The 20,609-nt window shown below is 42.3% G+C and overlaps 1 protein-coding gene across 3 annotated transcripts in view; it reads left to right on the forward strand.

Moving 5' to 3' along the window:
* Positions 1-20,609, forward strand: part of CD99L2 (CD99 molecule like 2) — a 109,713-nt gene that overhangs the window by 79,735 nt on the left and 9,369 nt on the right. For all 3 annotated transcript variants that reach the window (XM_060002357.1, XM_060002358.1, XM_060002359.1), the window contains exons 5-7: positions 4,168-4,236; positions 4,352-4,447; positions 6,779-6,844. In XM_060002357.1, the coding sequence (XP_059858340.1) occupies positions 4,168-4,236; positions 4,352-4,447; positions 6,779-6,844 (231 nt within the window). The remainder of the gene's footprint in view (positions 1-4,167; positions 4,237-4,351; positions 4,448-6,778; positions 6,845-20,609) is intronic.

The following is a 20,609-nucleotide window of genomic DNA, read 5'->3' on the forward strand; positions in this document are numbered from 1 at the left end:
CATTGTTTTTCAAATGTTGATCCAGCCTTGCATAACCAGAACAAGTCCCGTTTGTTCATGATGTATAATTCTTTCTATACATTCTGTTTAGTTTGCTAATATCTTGTTGAGGATTTTATATATTAGTTCAGGAGAGAGATTGGGCTGTAGTTTTTTCTTAATACAGTCTTTTTCTGTGTTTATTATCAGGTTAATGCTGGCCTCATAAAATAAGTTGGGAAATATCCCTCCTCCCTATTTTCTGGAAGAGGTTTTATAAAATTGGTGTTAATTCCTCTTTAAATGCTTGGTAAAATTTACCAGTGAAACCATCAAAAAGCCTGGAAATTTCTTTTTTTAGGAGCTTTTAAATTAAAAATTCTGTTTCATTAATGGTTATAGAGATATTCAGATTGTGTTTTCATCTAGGTTGAATTATTTTTTTATTGTGGTAAACATACTAACATAGAATTTACCATTTTAACCTTTTCTTTTTTTTTTGCGGTACGCGGGCCTCTCACTGTTGTGGCCTCTCCCGTTGCGGAGCACAGGCTCCGGACGCGCAGGCTCAGCGGCCATGGCTCACGGGCCCAGCCGCTCCGCGGCGTGTGGGATCTTCCCGGACCGGGGCACGAACCCGCGTCCCCTGCATCAGCAGGCGGACCCTCAACCACTGCGCCACCAGGGAAGCCCCAATTTTAACCATTTTAAATGTACAGTTCATTGGCATTAAGTACATTCCCAGTGTTGGACAACCATCACCACTATCCATTTCCAGAACTTTCTCCTCATCCCAAACAGAAACTCTGTAGCCAGTAAACAGTAACTCCTCATTTTCCTCTACCCTGAACCCCTGCTAACCTCTGTTCTACTTTCTGTCTCTAAGAATTTTCCCATTCTAGGTACCTGAAATAAGTGGAATCATACAAAATATGTCCTTTTATGTCTGGCTTATTTCACTTAGCATAATGCTTTCCAAGTTTGTCCATGTTGTTGCATGTATCAGAATTTCATTCCTTTATAAGGCTGAGTAATATTCCATTGTGTGTATATACCATATTTTATCTGTTTATAAATTGACAGACGTTTGAGTTGTTTCTACCCTTTGTCTGTTGTGAATAGTGCTGTATTGAACATTGTGCAGGTATCCATTTGAGTCCCTGCCTTCAGTCCTTTTGGGCTTATACCTAGAGGTGGAATCGAAGGATCAGGTAGTAATTCTACGTTTAAATTTTTGAGTAATCACCAAAGTGTTCTCCACAGCAGCTGCACCATTTTATACATTCCCACCAGCAACATACCAGGGTTCCAATTTCTCCACATCCTCACCAACATTTGTTATTTTTCATTTTTCTTTTGATAATAGCCATCCTAATGAGTGTGAAGTGGTATCTCCTTGTGGATTTGATTTATATTTCCCTAATGACCAATACTTTGAGCATTTTTCATGTGCTTATTGACCATTTGTATATCTTCTTTGAAGATATGTCTATTCAAGTTCTTTGCCCATCTTTAAATCTCATTTTTTAAATTGTTGTAGGAGTCCTTTATATAGTCTGGGTTTTAATCTCTTACTGGATATATGATTTATGAATATATTCTCTCATTCTGGGATTGTTTTTTGATTCTCTTGATAGTGTCCTTTGCACAAAAGGCTTTACTTTTGATGAGGGCCAATTTATCTATTATTCCTTTTGTTGCCTATGCTTTTGGTGTCATATCCAAGAAGTCATTACCAAATCCAATATCATGAAGATTTTCCCCTATGTTTTTTCCTAAGAGTTTTATAGTTTGAGCTCTTATGTTTAGGACTTTGATCCATTTTGAATTAATTTTTATATATGGTGTAAGGTAAGGGTCCAACTTCATTCTTTGGCATGTGGATATTCAGTTTCTTGGTACCCTTGTCAAGAACATATTGACCATAGAGTTATGTCTGGGCTTTCTGTTCTGTTCTGTTAGTCTCTATGTCTGTTCTTATGCCAGTACCACACTGTTTTGATTGCTGTAGCTTTGTAGTAAGTTTTGAAATCAGGAAAGTGAGTTCTTCTTTTTCAAGATTCTTTTGTCTATTTGGGGTCTCTTGAGACTCCATATGAATTTTAGGATGGGGTTTTCTAAGTCTGCCCAAAAAACTGTTTTGGATTTCGGTAGAGATTGCACTGAATCTGTAGATCACTTTGGGTAGTATTGTCATCTTAACAATATTAGTCTTATGTTACGTGAACATGGGATTGAGTTGAGTTGTGATAGTTTGTGGATTTCAAGGAATTGGTCCATTTCTTTTAAGTTGTCAAATACATAAAGTTGTTCATAGCGTTTTCTTATTATCCTTTTAATAGTGCAGAATCTATAATGATATCTGCTGTTTCATTCCTTATATTAGTATTTTGGGGTTTTTTTCTTCAATTATATTTGTTAGTAAGGCTAGAGGTGTATCAATTTTACTGACTTTTTCAAAGAACAAGCCGTTTGGTTGATCTATTTTACTTTTCTATTTTCAATTTCATTGATTTCTGCTCTTACATTATTTCCTTCTGTCTGCTTGCTTTGGGTTTGTTTTTCTAGTATCTAGCTTGTCATTTTCTAGTATCTTGGGTTAGGAACTTGGATTATTGATTTGAGACCTTTCTTTGTTTCTAATTTAAGCATTTAGTGCTATAAACTTCCCTCTCAGCATTACTTTAGTTACATCTCCCATATTTTGATATGCTGTATTTTCATTTTCATTAGGGCTATTTATTCTTAAAATTTCATTTTGAGACTTTCTCATTGACCGTTGTTTTATTTAGAAGTGTGTTGTTTATTTCCAAGTGTTTAGAGATTTTCTTGTTTTCTCTTACTTGTTTTTGGTTTGGTTGTTTCTAGTTTGATTCCATTATAGTCAGAGATACCACTCTCTATCACTTCCATACTTTTAAATTTGTTGAGGTTTGTTTCTGGTTCAGGGTGTGATCTGTTGGTGAATATTCCATGGGTGCTTAAACAGTTACTTACTCTGCTGCGATTGGGTAGTGTCCATTATGCCAGTTGCATCCTGTTAGTTGACTGTGTTGTTTAGTTCTTCTATGTCCTTGCTGGTTTTCATTCTAGTAGTTCTGTCAGTTGCTGAGAGTAGAGTATTTGGATTTGTTTATTTCTTTTCTCAGCTCTGTGAATTTTAGCTTCATGTGTTTTGAGACTCTTGTTTGGTGCTTACACACTTACGATTGTTGTGTTCCTGGTGGATTGGTCCTTTATCATTATGTGACATCCCCCTTTATTGCTAGTGAGAACTGGCAGGTCATGTCTTACTGTGTTTTTAACACTCTTTCCAGAAGACTCAGACTTATAATTCTTTGATCCATAGACAACCCTAGGCTCTATCCAAAAAAGATAGGTAATGCATTGTAAATTACCTGGGCAGTTTGAGGATTACGTTATTGATCTGTAAAAGTCATTGAGGTTTTTTCCCCCACAAACATTGCTGCTTCTATTCTAAGTGCTTCCTGTATACAGCACTGTCTATGCCTTTCCCTTCCCTTAAATTTCCTGTCCCTCTGCTACCTCCAATTATAGGAACAGTTATGGGAGTCTTGAAGTTCAAGAAAAACTACTGGAAAACTCCTGTGTGGCATGCTACGTAATTGATGTGCAAGAAGTCCACAATTTTAAAGGAATATGGTTGAGCTGAAAGACCTAGTATTAACAGCAGTAACCACACTTATATACAATATTTTGTTGGTGTTGTAACCACTTTCAGCTGATGAGACACTCCCATACTCTACTGGGAACATAGCGTCACTTCATCCCTGGGCAGTATTACCTGTGATTGCGGTGCCGGGTTGAGAGTGGTGACGGCCAAGGCTTGGAGCTCTCGGGTTGTGCTCCAGCTCTGGGACCCCCTGAAGCATGTGGTCATCTCCTGTAGATCTGGGCTCAAGTCCCAGCTCCACTAATCACCAGATCAAATGTGGGATCATGTCCACCTCACCACCCATCCTGTGAAGAAAAGCAAGCAGAACTCGTCTCCTGTAAACCCTCTTGCATCTCTTTGTCATCCTCAAGGTGGTTCTTCAGAGGCATCAGAGGGACCTCAGGACCAGGACAGGAGTGCTGTGCTCATGCTGTGACTTCCCTGAGCCGTGCAGGGGCTGCTGTGTGTGTTACTAATTGTGCTCCCCTTGCTGTCCCCCTTCCCCCTTTTAGAGAGATGGGACCGTGTCACCACCACAACCAGGAGACCGGGAGCGACCAGAGCTCCAGCAAAGCCTGCAGGTAACACGGCTGTTCTGAGGAGGACACTAAGGAGGGACCCCGTGGAGCTCCCTGGGGCCATGTCCAAATGAGCTGCCTGTAATTTAACCAACTGGCTTTGTCTTTTACGTTTTAGGGCCCCCTGACGAAAAAGACTTTGACCTGGCCGATGCCTTGGATGATCGAAATGATCAAGATCATGGCCACAGGAAGCCGAGTGCAGGAGGAGGAGGTAAGTCACAGCTGGTTGAAGGCACAGGCCAGTGCTGTAGCTCCCGGGTCAGGGTGTAGCTCATTAACTACAGCAGCGCACAGAGCCCCTCCTGGCCTGGCAGAGCTGGGGCGCTTCAAGGCCCAGGAGAACCCTACCACAGTGGTTCTCAAGCGTTTTGGTCTCAGGACTCCCCAAATTATGGAGGATCTCTATTGCGGTGTGGGTCACGTCTATCGATATTTATCATCTTTGAGTCTAAAACTGGAGAAAAATTAAAATGAACAACAGCAAATACACACATGTTAATAACATAAATAGCAGATTTCATGAGAAATAACTATGGCAAGATAAAGACAATTTAGTGAGAAAAGTGGTATCATTGTACATTTTTTGCAAATTTCTATGTCTATCTTAGTAGGAAAGCTAGGGGACTTCCCTGGCGGTCCAGTGGTTAAGACTCCGCACTTCCTGGTTGGGGAACTAAGATCCCGCCTGCTGTGGTGCGGCCAAAAAAGAAGAGCTAGACTCTCACATCTCCATCTCCTTCTGGGCTCACGTTGTGATATGTTGTTACAGTTGATGTATATGAAGGAGATCTGGCCTTATAAGAGATACGCCATTGAAAGGGGAAGAATATTTTAATAGACTTTTCAGATCATTGATTCACATCATTTTTCTTTGGTAAGACACCCAAACTCGACCACTGGTTGTTTCTTATAGGTTAAGTGCACCGTAGAATGTGAAACCATATCAATGAATTTTCCATCGTTGATTTCATTAAACTCCCCAGGGATCCTCATGTACTTTTTTTTTTTTTTTGCTGTACGCGGGCCTCTCACTGTTGTGGCCTGTCCCGTTGCGGAGCACAGGCTCCGGACGCGCAGGCTCAGCGGCCATGGCTCACGGGCCCAGCCGCTCCGCGGCATGTGGGATCCTCCCGGACCGGGGCACGAACCCGCGTCCCCCGCACCGGCAGGCGGACTCTCAACCACTGCGCCACCAGGGAAGCCCCTCATGTACTTTTTAGTGGAACTTTACCCATTCATGGTTTTGTGCATTATGCATTGCTCATTTGGAAAATATTGATGTTCTTAAGTCTTTTGACCTTCCAAATAATGCCATATTTCATTATGCAGTGCCCCCAATTCACATCTGTTAATATCACCACCATCTCATTAGAAAAAGTCTTTAAGTATTGGCAAGTTGTTAAGCTCGCAGTGGTAGATATACATTTTTCAAAATTCTCTTTTCTGTTTGAAATATTATCAGTGGCAACAAGTACTGCCAGTGGTTTTCTTTAAAGTGACAGCCCCATTTCATTCATTTTCAAGAAAACACCTTCCAAATACTCAAGCTGCCATACCACAGTTAGCCCATCATTCTTTTTCTTTCTAGTAAAAGTAGTCTTTCATGACAGAAAGCAGCTGATAAAAGCCGAATTGAAACAGTCACACATGTGCTTTTCTGAGTCAACTATAGGACTTTGGAGTGGAACAGAAATGCCGTAAGCACGCTTCCCACTTCATCACAGAATATTAAAAGATGTGTACTCAACGGTTGAGCTATAATAAAATTAATTTTTCGGTTTCCTTGTATTAGTTTTCTGTTACCACCATAACAAATGATCACAAGCTGTTTCTTTGGGTGAGGAGTTCAGGAACAGCTCAGCTGAGTTTTTCTCTTCAGAACCTCATACACCTTCAGTCACAGTGTCATCCAGGTCTGCAGTCTCAGCTGAGGTTCGGTTGTCTTCCAAGCTCGTGTGCTCGTTGGCAGAGAACCGTTTCCTTGCAGTTCTAGAACAAGTGAATACTTGCTTCTTAAGACCACCAGGAGAAAAAACAGAGACTAGACGGAAGGGAGAGAAGGGGGGAGGGGGAGGGGGAGGGGGAGGGGGGAGTAGAGAAGAGCAGGGAGGGGGAGAGGAAGGCTAAGTCTATTGCTTCTAGTGTTTGAGCTCAGGAGGGCCTCAACCCTGTTTTAAAGGGCTCACTTGATTAATTTCAGGCTCACCCAGGAAAATCTGCCTTTTGATTAATGCCAAGTCAAACTGATGTGGTAACTTAATTACGTCTGCAAAGTCCGTTCACCTCGGCATGTAATATAACCTAATCACGGGTTGATAGCCATCCCACGCATGGTTCCACTCGCGCCCAGTCATGGCATACTGGGGTGTGTACACTGATGGGAAGGGATCTTGGGGGCCCCTTTAGAGTTTTGCCTACGCATTCATCAAGGGTCCTCTTAAGTGGCGGTCACTTTCTGGGGATGTTGGACAACATTAAGTAACAAATTTCTTGTCTCTGAGAAATGTTTTTGGCATTGAGATGTGTGTTTTGTTTTCTCCAGGTTTTTCAGACAAGGATCTTGAAGACATAGTAGGGGGCGGTGAATACAAACCTGACAGGGGTAAAGGTAGGAGCACTGATTTGTCCAAATGCCTTATTCTTGTTAAAGACGGGATTATACAGCAACCAGGTTGATTGGAGGTGTTCTTACTCAGACTCTGGGAAATCAAAGGTAGTTAGTTCCTAGACATCCCTGCTTGCAGTTTGGGGTTGACTTGGAATGATACAGAGACTGTGCAGCTCAAGGGGGCATTTATGAGCCAGTTTGGAAAAGCCACACATTTTCCCTGATGTTCCTTAAGCCAAGTTGCTGCATGGGTTAATGTGTCCACACTAGCAGAAGCTGTTTGCCAAGGCAGCACCAGTTACAGTAACTGAAGGTCACAGGACTCATTGGGAACAGCCTTCGCAACCTGGGGAGCCTGTCACTCTTGGGATGGGGGGAGCAAAACTCATCATGACAAGAGCTTTTTTAAGACACCCGTAGCAAGTCAGATATCTTTTAAAATCTTTTCATTTTGCAGTAGTTTGAGTCACAAGAAGTTGTAAAAATAAACAAATTGTTTAGGAAAATTCCTGTGTACCCTTCACCCAGCTTCCCCTGATATCTTGACAAAACTATAGTTACATTGTCAAAACCAGGAAGCTGACAGTTGTTCAATATTGTTATTAAGTCACATACAGATCTTATTCAGATTTCATCAGATTTTGCATGCACTTGTGTGTGTGTGTGTGTGTGTGTGTGTGTGTGTGTGTGTCTGTACACATGGACACATGCACTCATGGGTCTGGGTCGATGAAATTGTATCAGATGTGTCAGCCCTTCATAGTCACACCCTCCCCCAAGGCAGGTAGTTTTAGTTCCCCCGCAAATCACCCAAAGACTTAAACCTTTTGTCTTAATATGTTGGCAAGATCTGATCCTAGTATGGAGACAATGTTAGCCAGACTTGATGTGGCAAAATAAGTTAGGGTTGTAATTTGTGGTTGGTACTTGTGGTTGTAACCTGTTCTGATGGTATGTTGTGATTATAACTTGTAGTTCTGGTGGTAAGTTTTTATGATTGTAACTATTGTGATGGTAACCTGTTGTGATGCTAAGTTGTGGGCATAGCATTTTTTGGTGATTCCCTGTTGTGGTTGTGATTTGTGGTTGTGAGTGTAACAGCAAGTTCCGAGTGTAACATGTGATTGTTTCCAGTGTCAGCCTGCTGTACTCCCCACAGTCTAGGCTGTGGCACTAGCATCTGCTTCTTTCTTGTAGGAATTGTGTGCCTTTCGTATGGGAACAGTGTGGTTCTGATTAAAGGATACTGTAGTCGAATCTGTCCTTCAAACCACCTTTCCAAACAGTGTCATTTTGAGTAAAAAGCTCCAAAAACCTCTAAATGAAACTCACAGGTGTCAGGAGAACATGGAACATTTAAAGGGCAAACCCAGCAAATTAGCCAATTACTCTCGGGTGACAAATGGTATTTCCAGATGGTGAGAAGAGAGGGGTTTCCTTATTAAAAGTACCTGTTTTAACAAGGAAGAAGTGCTAGGAAATTCATTAATTAGGCTCAGATTTGAATTTCTCTTGTAAAGAATAATCAATTGTTAGCATAAGATATACTCTGTCATTATAGGTGTCAGTAAAAGAAAGTAGAGAGTCCCGGCAAAAAATACGAGTGTGAAACTGAACCTTAGGTTATGATAAGCACACGATGAAGTTCTCAGACAGTCTCTCTATGCAAACGCGCTAATGCCATGTATGAAGATGAAACACCACATTTAAATAAATGACGATCTTCAGCATAAAAACAGTCCTAATTAATGCATTTTCTAACTGTGGGTTTTAGGCACACAGACTCAACTATAGTTTTGGAGTGTATTTCTGAGATAGTATGTTATCTGTTGTATATTTTTTCTCAAGAAAACATTTCTAATGGCCCTGTAGGTGCCCCGTATTTTGTCTGTAGGTAGTAGCGACTGTCTCTCATCAACAGGTCCCGTCAGCCTCCTCCATTCCCTAGCATTTTCACTGACTGAGAAGCTCGAGCCAGTCAGTTTCATCTCGTCATTGCCCCCTCTGTGGTCTACACCTTAGTGTATGCAAGCCTTTCCTCCCATTCCCCCGGAGTTGCTGTTTGGTCCCCAGTCATCTCTTGGTGGTCACAGCCCTCTGTCCCATGTGACCTCTGCAGCATTTCACTTTGATGACCACCTCCTCCTTCACGTTCTTTCCTCCTGGGCCCTACCTGGCACTCTCCCACTTTCTTGTTCTCATTCACTTCTTCTTCCTGAACACTGTTGCCTGGTGGGTCTCTTTCCTCGAGCGTCCAGTGGTATGTCATTCTCTTCCCCACTGAAAGGGGAGGGTATTAGAAACCAAGATCTGGGTGTTGAGTGCATTCATTAGTGGGATGTTGCTACTTCTAAACCCTTTAAGTGGGCACAACTAGGAAACACATGGATGTATTTTATTAATAAACCGTGTGTATATATGTATCTATAATTATTTCTGTATCTATTCATCAGCATCTGTGTTAACCTAAGCACGAGTTCATACTTAAGCCTTCTGGCAGTAGGTTACAGTTGGAGACATATTTTAGTATTCCTTTCTTGCTGACCTTTAACTTCTCTCTCTGAGAGTGAGAAACCTACCATCCATCAACTGTTTGCTTACTTGCTCAATTCTGGTATTATACGTGTATAGCGCAATCGTAATTGTTAACCCATACCCCTGTGAGACGCAGCTTTACCAACTACAGTCCAGTGTTTGTTTTTCTTCTTTTGTCTTTACCTTACAGTTTCAGTCAAAGTACCGTCTTTCTAAAGTTACTTGCATGGCTCCTTTATGACCCCTCCATTCAGTGCAGTTCTGACATTCATTTGTCACAGTCCACATTCCATCCTGGGATCCCCCACCAACCTGGTTGGTGTTTTGCTTGCATACATTAAAGGTCACGCCTTGTGATACACATTTGTATGGGATTTTACAAATGCATATAGTCATGTGTCCACCACCCAAGTACCATACAGAACAGTCTGTCACCATAAAAGTTCTTCTGTATACCCCTTTGGTACTCAGCCACTCTCTGTTTCCTCAACCCTAATCCATTTTCTCTTCGTGCAACCACTAATCTGTTTATCATCTCCATAGCTTTTGCCTTTTGCAGAATGTCATATGGTTAGAATCATACAGTATGTAGCCTTTCCAGACTGGCTTCTTTCACTTAGCAATGTGCATTAAAGGTTCCTATATGTTTATTCATGGCTTGGTAAGTCATTTCTTTATAATATTTCATTGTCTAGATGTACCACATTCACCTATTGAAGGACATCTTGGTTGCATTTAGCTTTTGGTGATTATAAATATATAAAGCTGCTATAAATATTTACATACAGGTTTTTGTACAGGCGTAAGTTTTCAATCCACATGGCTAAATACCTAGGTGTATAATTTCTGGGTCATATGGTAAATCTATGTTTAGCTTTGCAGTACACTTCCCAGCTGTCTTCTGAAGTGGCTGTACCATTATACTGGGTTGGCCAAAAAGTTCGTTTGGGAAACCCGACCTCTTACATCTTATGGGAATAGTCGAACGAACTTTTTGGCCAACCCAATACTTTTCCATGAGTAATGAATGAGAGTTCCAGTTGCTCTACATGCTTATCAGCAATTGATATTGTCAGGGTTTAAACAAATTTTTTTTGAAGTATATTTGATTTACAATGTTGTATTAATTTCTGCTGTATAGCAAAGTAACTCAGTTATATATATATATATATATGTATGTACTTTTCCATTATGGTTTATCTCAGGATATTGAATATAGTTCCCCATGCTACAACAGTAAGACCTTGTTGTTTATCCATCCTATATATACTAGTTTGCATCTGCTAATCTCCAACTCCCAATCCTTCCCTCCCTCCCTCCTCCCTTGGCAACCACAAATCTATTCTCTGTGTCTGTGAGTCTGTTTCGTGGATATGTTCATTTGTGTCATATTTTAAATTCCACATGTAAGTGTTATCATATGGTATTTTTCTTTCTCTGTCTGACTTACTTTGCTTAGTATGATAGTCTCTAGGTCCATCCATGTAGCTGCAGATGGCATTATTTCATTCCTTTTTTCATGGCTGAGTAATACTCCATGGTATATATGTACCACAACTTCTTTATCCATTCATCTTTCAGTGAACACTTAGGTTGCTTCCAAGTCTTGGCTTTTGTAAATAGTGCTGCAGTGAACATTGGGGTGCATGTATCTTTTTGAATTGTAGTTTTGTCTGTATATACGCCCAGGAGTGGGATTACTGGATCATATAGTTCTATTTTTAGTTTTCTGAGGAACCTCCATACTGTTTTCCATAGTGGCTGCACCAATTTACATTCCCACCAGCAGTGTAAGAGGGTTCTGTCAGGGTATGTTTTTTGGTTTTTTTTTCATTTTAGGCATTCTAATACTTGTGTAGGGGTATCTAATTGTTTTTTCATTGTATTTTCCTAATGGGAAGTGATGTTGAGCATCTTTTTATATTCTTATTTTATACTGTTCTTTGAAGTCTGTTCAGATTTTTTGCCCATGTGAAAAATTCAGTTTGCTTTTATTAGTCCTATTTTTAACCTGGATACAAATCCTTTTTCAGGTATATGATTTTAAAAATATTTTTTCCCAGTCTGTGGCTTGTCTCTTCCTTTTCTTCATAGTGTTGTTTACCAAATAATAAAATTTATTTTTTTATAAAGTTCGATTTATCAATTTTTTTTCTTTTACGGATCATGCTTTGGTGTTTTAAGAACTAAGTTCATGAAGATGTTTTCTTATGTCCTCTTCTAAGAGTTTTATTGGTTTTGCTTTTACATTTATGCCTTTGTTCCATCTTTTAGTTCATCTGTGTGTGGTGGGAAATAGGAGTCCAACTTTATCCTTTTGCGTGTGGATATCCAATCGTCCTGGCACCACTGGTTGACAAGATTTTCCTTTCCCTACTAAACTGTCTTGGCTCCTATGGAAAATCAATTGACCATAGATGTAAGAGTTTGTTTCTGGACTCTCAATTCTGCTCCATTGCTGTCCGTAGCTGGCCTTCAGCCAATACCAGTACTGTCTCTGCTGGGCACGTCCTCAGCTTCGGGGCAACCAAGGCTACGTGGAGAGTGTATCAAACCCCCTATGGTTGTCTCACGTCTCTGTTAAATCCCTGGCTAGTTGACCGGTTAGCTTGCTCAGGCTAAAGGAGCTGCTGGCTCTCCAAGTCATGTGGGTCCCGTTTGGCAGCTGTAGTACCGTTGCTGATTTCCATGGCCTGTCCACCTCTCCCCAGTTAAACTAGCTGCTGAAAGACCTGGGAGAAGGGGAAATGAGAGCAACCCTGGGGGAAAAGGCCTCAGATTCCAGGTGTTCTCACAGGAACTAAATCTGTTTCCTGAAATGGCTGTCTTTGATTGTCCAGGGTTATAGTTGCTGTTTGAGAAGAGGATTCGTTGACCTCCTCAACCCCTCATGCCAGACATCCTCTCTGCTAGTATCTTTGGAATTTGGAATATTCCTTCTCTTTGCCTCCCCTCAAGCCCAGGCCCATATCACCTACCCTTGGGTCATTACCTTAATCTCTTAACTGGTCTCCTGGTTCCAGCCTGTCCTCCATGCAGCTGCCAGAGAGAATCACCAGGAACACGATCTTGTCAGTCCTCTGTTTAAAACTATTGTGTAATAATGAAAAGACAAACAGCCCAATTAAAAAACGAGCCTAGGGCTTCCCTGGTGGCGCACTGGTTGAGAGTCCGCCTGCCGATTCAGGGGACACGGGTTCGTGCCCTGGTCCGGGAAGATCCCACATGCCGCGGAGCGGCTGGGCCCGTGAGCCATGGCCGCTGAGCCTGCGCGTCCGGAGCCTGTGCTCCGCAACGGGAGAGGCCACAACAGTGAGAGGCCCGCGTACCACAAAAAAACAAAAACCAAAACCAAAACAAACAAACAAAAAACGAGCCGAAGAGACACTTCATAAAAGAAGTTATATGAAGATGCTCAAAATCTTTATTGGGGAAATGCGAATGAAAACCATGATGAGTTATCACAACACAGCCACCAGAATGGCTAAAATCGGAAAGACTGACAGATACTGAATGTTAGTGCGTAAGTGGAGCAACTGGAATGCTCGTACGTTGTTGGCGTGAATGTAAAGTTTCTTATAAAACTGAACATAGACCTCCCCAGTAACCCAGCAATTTCACTTATTTTTAAGAAAAATGAGAGCTTATGTCCAAAAAAGATTTATAACAGAATTCTAAAAATGACTTTATTTATAATAGCAAAACAACAACAAAAGAAACTGTAAACAGCCTAATTATCAATAGGAGAATGGATAGACAAATTGTGATATATATTCATACAGTGGAATGACTTACACAGAATAACATGAATAAATGTCAAAAGTACTATGCGGAGTGAAAGAAGCCAGTGAAAAAAACAGTACATGCTATATGAGCCCAGTCATGTGAAGTTCTAATATTTGTAAAACTAATTTCTAATGTTACAAATGAGATCCACGGCTGCTGTGGATTGGGGGGAGAATGCAAATTAATTGGACAGGGACATGAGAGAACTTTCTGGACTGATGTTAATTCTGTATCTCAGTGGGGGTATGGGTTTCACAGGTGTATGCATCTGCGAAAACTTACAAAATGGTACATGTAAGGTTAGTATTTTATTATACGTAAATTTTACCTTAAAAAAGGAATCACAAGCAAACATGGAATTCTAGGTTATAATATGTGTATGGGCGAAGCATACAGATGTCTGAGACTTACTTTGAAATGCATCACAAAAATAAGATTGGATGGATAGAGGGATGGATGGACATATGATAAAGTGAATAATGTAAACTGTTAATTATAGAATCCAGATGGTGGGTATATGAGTGTTCACTGTACAGTGTTTTCAACTTTTTTGAATGTTTGAACTTTTTCTTAATTGTTGGGAAAAAATTTTTAAGCCAAAACAACAACAAATCTCTTGAGTGGCTCCCTAATGCCTATAAGATAAGTTCAAGCCCCTTATCCTGCTGACATATCTTTCTGCCCTAGACCGTCAACTTCATTTCGCCTCCAAACATGTGAACGAGCTGGTCCATGCCTATCTTTGTGCCTTCACATGCTGGTCCTCTGTTTAAATGCCTTTCTTCCACCAGATGAATTCCCACTCATGTCTAGCAAATGCTCAGCCACTGATCCCTTAAGGGACACCTCAAAGATCCCCTCCTCTCTGGAGGCCCCTCCCCTCTGTGGCCCTGTGGCACAGCGCCCATCTCGTGCCTTTGGTTCTCGTAGAACTTCTGTCATCCTGCTGGTACAGCATAGCCCCTGTCATTACTGAGTCACACCGAGTCATGTGTAGCTTTTTCACTCCTGCTGTATTGGGCTTCTGAAGGCAGGCACCTTTTTCCTTGTGTATCCCTGACACCCCCAATAAAAGTTTCCTGAAGTGAAGGGGACCAGGATGGACCAAACACCTGGCTTTGCTCTCTACCCTCCCGCCCACGCTTTCCCACGAAGAGTGACACATTTGATTGGCTAGGCTGACGACCCTCTGGGCCACATGAGTGATGGCATCGTGGCATGAAATGCTTTCTTTTGGACCCCAAAGGGGACGATGAGGGAGGCTGTGCCCCTCATGTAACTGGTGGGTAAGTGTGCACTCTTACGGGAGGTGAACTCTATAAATCTGATCTGTGAACCCAGCTCTCCCCGAGGTGGTTTTGTGAGGGGGGGGGCGGGCGGAGCGGAGAAGTACTCGGAAGCCCTGTTCATGAAGTGAACGCCTTACCTGATCTTCCTCTGGCTCCTGGTGTCTGTCCTCAGTTGGGAAAGAGCGTGGAGGGGAGCAGGGATGTCATTAGCAGAAAATACTGCACCATTGTTTTTAGTCAAAAAAGAAAATTTCATATTAGAACCAGATTGAGCACTCTTCACTCCCAGATGGTAGTTTTTAAGGCCAAAGCATGCAGTTCTTAAAACCAGAGGCAAGAGTCAAAACCCACACCTCTAAAGAGATGTAGACGTTCCCCTCCAGGTGTGTGAAGGTGTCCCCACGTGTGAAGCGGGAGCCCATCACCTTTACTTCCCAGGGTTAAATGAGAAGCTGTTTTTGGCTGTAGCTTCCAGTGTTCTTTCCCTCCAGCTGCAGCCTTCTGGTGCCCAGGAGCCTGCATCTTGGATTGCCTTCCAGGGCTTTGCACAGACAGCTTCCTCTGCTCTCCCCTCTTGTCTCGCAGGTGCCTGGACAGACTCAGCAGACTGCTTCCTGCCTTTGAATTTTCATTCCACTTGTTTCTCTTCTAATACCACACATGGGAAGCCTTGCTGAGGCCTCTGCTTGCTCCCCACCTGGAACCTCCAGTCTTCTAGAGTCTTCCAGGCCCCCAGGGTTCCTTACTGAGTTTAATTTTTTTTGTTGTAGTAAGATATACATAACATTTACCATTTTAATCATCGAAAGTGTACAGCCGTCACCACCATCCATCTCCAGAACCTTCCCAAAGGGAAACTGTACCTATTAAACAGTTATGCCCCAGTCTCCCCTCCCCGCAGCCCCTAGTAGCCACTAGTCTACCTTCTGCCTCTGTGAATTTCACTACTCTAGGTACCTCATTTAAGTAGAATCGTATAGCATTGCTTCTTTTACTTGGCATGTATTCAAGGTTCATCCCCGTTATAGCACGGCTCAGTACTTCATTTCCTCTTACGGCTGAATAATACTCCCTCGTGTAGATATACCACGTTGTGTTTATCTACTTTCCCTCCCGAGTCTAAAGAAATCGTTCCTCTTCCATTTTGACTGTATTTACAGTCACTGTCTCGAAATATCTGGGCGCTGTCATGGTCCCTTCCAAGCCATTAAGTCGATCTCATGCAACAGGGAATTGGGTCTCGATGGGAACATAATCATGGCAAAAGAGCTTAAGTGGAAGGGCTTACCCCAGCAACATTGCCTTCTATTGGGAGCTGAAAAAAGTTAGGGACTTGCCGCCAGACAGCCCTTTCTATGTCTCTCTATGGACCCATTTCTGTTTTTTTTTTCAGCTTTCATAACATGAAGAAATAGGATGTTTCAGATGTGAAGAACAGCTCTCTGGTTCTAGTGTTCTAGAATGTGAAAAAACCCACATGCTCCCTCAGAGCCCCTGCCCCCAACACACGTGCACGTACACACACACACGCGCATGCACGCACGCACGAGGGCAGCGTGAACACAGGGCTTTTCTCTGAGATAACTTCTGGTGTCTTGGGAGCTTGCCATAGGTAGGTGGGGTGTACAGCTCAGTGTTGGGTTGGGGCACCTGTCACGTTATCTAGAGGGTAGGGTGACCGTTCTCTTCCCTGAGGTGGGGGATGGAGGAGATGGGCTTTGGAGACTTTCAGGGAGCCATGTTCTGGCTGACTCTTTTCAGTTCGATTTGACTTTGTAACCATGGGTCATTTGAAGCAAGTGTTTGTCCCTCTTTGTTTATTCATTTTTCAGTTTTTTAAAATTTTACTTTGCATTCCTGCTGCCACTTTTTTAATGTGAAGATAATTTTTAAAATCTCAAACTCCTAGCTGTGGCTGCTGGAAGTCTAGCATACTTACAAAGGTCCTGAAACACTTGAACGTCCCCCCTCGGCCGTTCTAGCTGTTATCTACCACTGTCACGTGGCTCTCCATGCCCATGGCAAATCAGACGTGTCAGGCACTGGCTGTGAGCCTGGAATTGCACAGTTGTCAGTGAGGGACACGTCAACGCATTGCATCCCTGTCTGACAGGCATGCGGCTGTTGTGACTCAAGATTGATACGTATCAGTGTGTGCGTTGTTGTCTTTTATGTTGGAAGATGCTGAGGTAACATTTCTGTTGACAACAGGGTAATGCCTCCTGTTCTACAGTGTTCTCTGTAGCTACAGTGGTCACTATAGCTATAGGAGCCCTTGTAGTTATGGTGGGCACTATAGCTATGGGGTCCCTTGAGCCATGGTGGCAGTCCCTACAGCTATGGCAGTCACTATCGCTATGACAGTGGTCCCTAGAGCTCTGGCATTCCATAACTATCTACATGTATAGGTGTCTATACTCAAAGCAAATTGTAATCTGAGATATGCTGTACCGGGGAATTTCTAGTACAATAGAAGGCGACTCTAGACTCTTTGGTATGTAGTTGTGATGTATAATTGTGAACTCAGAAGGCAGGTGAGGATACAAAACATATTGTCCATGAAAATGAAGGTCCTGCCAGTGACCTGTGAAATAACCTCTTTGAATTATTTCTCCAGTTGTGGGAAAGTAGATGTGGATAGATTTGCGTGAGGCTTGCATATTTTAAACATTCTATGAAAAATAGTTGTTTATTGTTTTGCCATCTAGGGAGTACTCTTTCTATGCATAAGGTATATATTCGTAAATATTTTTACAAAAATGGGATTGTGTTACCTTTTTAAAACCAGGTTTTTAAATTCAATAATACCCCGAATATCTTTTTCTGTATTAGGGAGTCCTTTAAAAAGTCATGTCAACCACTGCGTAATATTATGTTTCACTGCGACTTCCTTAACCAGGGCCTATATTTGTACAGAGAGGGTTTTTCCTCCAGCTTTTTACTACTGTGCACAGTGCTGGGATGAACTTCCTCATCGCCAAATGTATAAAACCTTAATTGTCTGTCAGACAAATTCCTAGAACTTGAACTGCTGAGTCACAGGAGGTGTAAATTTTTAAAGATGCCGCTCTCTGAGTGTACTGCCACATGGCATTCCTTTCCAATTGTGCCAGCTGCCATTCCACCACTAGGAAGGAAACAGCTGTCTGTTTGCTCATATACTCACTTTCACTGGGTATTTTAGTTTTGTAATCTTCGCAGATTTGATTAGTACAAAATGCTATCCTGTATAAATTTTCCATGTCTTTGCATCCAAGAAGTGAAACACTTTTCACCTCTGTCTTATTAGACACTCTTAATATATTGTGTGAATTGCCTATTCACGCCCATTGTCCCATTTTCTACTCGTTTATGTGTAAGGGCTCCTTTTACATTAGGGATTATTAATCTCTTTTCATACCTTCCAAAGACATTTTATTTACCCATTCATCAATTGATGAACCTTTAGGTGGTTTCCACTTTTTGGCTTTTACGGCTAATGCGGCAATGAAATCAGTGTGCCAGTTTTTGTGTGGTCAGGTGTTTTCAATTCTCTTGGGTCTGTATACCTAGAAGTGGAATTGTTCAGTCTTGTGGTGACTCTGTGTTTCCCTTTGGGAGTAACCACCGACCTGTTTCCACAGCAGCTGTAGCATTTTACATCCTCATCAGCATTGCCTGAAAGATCCAATTTCTTCGCATCCTCACTAACACCTATTTACCGTTTTTGGATTGTAGCCATCCTAATGCGAGTGAAGTGGTATCTCGTCGTGGGTTTGATTTGCATTTCCCTGGTGACTAAGGATGCTGAGCTCTTTTCGTGTGCTTATTGGCCATTTGTATATCTCTCTGGAGAAGTGTCTTCCTATCCTCTGTCCATTTTAAAATTGAATTATTTGCCTTTTTATTGAGTAGTAGAAGTTCTTTATTCTCAATACTCATCCCTTGTCAGATATAGAATTTGCCCATGTCTTCTTCCATTCTGTGGGCTGTCTTTCCACTTTCTTGATGATGTTCTATGAAGCACAAAGGTTTTTAATTTTGACAGAGTCCAATTTATCCATTTTTCCCTTTCGTTTCTTGTGCTTTTAGTATGGAGGTTTTGACTTTTGATATAATCTTTTCCATTTCAGGCTCCTGGCTTGAGGGCCAGGTTTAGGAAGTCATTCGTTACCCCAAGACAATATAAATGTTGTCCTGCATTTTCTTGTAGTGCTTTTATGACTTCATCCATTTTATATTTATTGGAAACGTACTCCCATTGGTGGTGTTGGTTTGGATAAATTTGTTATGCCAGTGGGGCCTCAGTTGGCCCAATACCACTTTTTGCATGGCGTGCATTTCGTAAAGGAGCTGGGTTCAGCCTGTGCTCAGAGGAAGTAAATGGAGCTCAGTGGCCAAATAGGGATCCAAACTGTGACATTGGCTTGGCTAACTCCAGTGGCAAGCCTTGGTGGCTGACTTTACTTCAGGCTCATGCAACTAGAAGGGATGGAAGGATCTAGAATGCCTGGGGTCTTCTTTTCCAATTGTTCTTTAACCTCTTAGTATCTCAGCCCACGTGCCCATCTGAGCAGTGAGTGACCCACAGGATGGGGTCACATTTCTTTTTGAGGAGGGAGTAACATTTATTTGTCATCTTCTTAGAAAAATGCTTTTGTCCAATCACAGATGGTCAGATAGTCAGGGATTCCTAGAGACTGAAGAATTGAGCATTTGAATATTTTTGACGGCCAGGGGGAGCCAGAGCTCTCCAGATGCCCCTGGAGATCATGTAACACCCTCATAGCTCCTGGCCATACAGATTGTGAGGTTCAAGTTGTTGTGAATCCTCGTGATCAAGGATTAATCGGGAAAGGGAGACTTGGGAACACTCAGCTTCATTCCAGCTCAAGGCGAACCAAAGAGTGGGTTGAATTGCTCATTCCTATCTGGAAATCTAGTGACATGAACACGTCAGCAGAGGACGCCTGTGAGGGGTAGCCGCTACCCTTGATGACAGCCGCCTCTGGCGCAGCAGAAGGGACCAGTGATGGGCCAGTCCTCACGAGTGACCTCGCTGTGCACACGTTAATGCACAGGGTGACTCATGTCCTCCTCTCTGCTCTGCTTCCTCCGACAGCAGTGATTGTGTTTTTGAAAACGCCACTGCTCCTTGTTTTGTAAATAACCATTCATTTCCAATCATGGATGTCTGTAAACTGCATTTAACTCGAGGATTCAGTCCCAGGTGGGAACATAGCAGACCTCATTTTCTCCCCCAAGACTCTTATTTTTAAAAAAAGACTTTATTTTTTAGAGCAATTTTAGGTTCACAGCAAAATTGAGCACATTGTACAGAGAGTTCCCCACGCCCCCAGCCTACCCATTAGCCGCATGCCCCACCGGAGGGGGTACATTTGTTACAATTCATGCACCTACATCCCCCCAGCACACTAGAGCAGTTTCCCCCAAGAACCCTGGGCTCTGGGAACATGGGCTCCCTCCATTAATGAGCATTATGTCCTGAGGAGAAGAGGGTGCCTGTGAAGGGGGTGCTCAAGGCTAATTAATGTCCTAAATGGCACCGGTGTCTTGTTAGGGAGCTGCTGTCTGGGCAGGGTGTGTGTGTGAGAGAGAGAGAGTGTCTGTTTCGTTCTATGAAATTTTATCACATGTAGGTTTGTGTGGCCACCACTGCAGTTAAGAAAAGAACACTTCTGTCACCACAGGGATCCTTCCGGTTTCCCTCTTTTCATCACAGCCAACTCCCTCCGTCTTCACCCTCACTAACCCCTGTCAACCGCTAATCTGTTCTCCATCTCTGTGGTATTTCAGAGCCTTTTGAATTTCAAAATCCTAGATAGGCGATTGTCAGCCTGCATTGGATTATGTTCCAAGAACAACTCAAACTCTAGGCCAAGCCAGAAGTGGATGGCCCTTAAAAAACTCCTGATTACCACTTAATTCTGTAGCATATCGTCAGGGCGCCGTATGTGCACCTAAGTTACATGAGCAGAAGCACCTGGATTTGAAGAAAACCAGGTAAAGGGCGAAGGACAGGAGGAAAAGAAATTGAAATATTAACTGTAAATCTCTTTGGGTAGTAGGATGATGAAATATTTCCATGCTGGTCTTTCGTCCTTTTTTAAAACAAAGTTTTACATCACCGTGTTTCTATAATTAGGTAAACGATA

The sequence above is a fragment of the Delphinus delphis genome, chromosome X, assembly GCF_949987515.2.
Source record: "Delphinus delphis chromosome X, mDelDel1.2, whole genome shotgun sequence".
In the NCBI taxonomy this organism is placed as follows: Eukaryota; Metazoa; Chordata; class Mammalia; order Artiodactyla; family Delphinidae; genus Delphinus; species Delphinus delphis.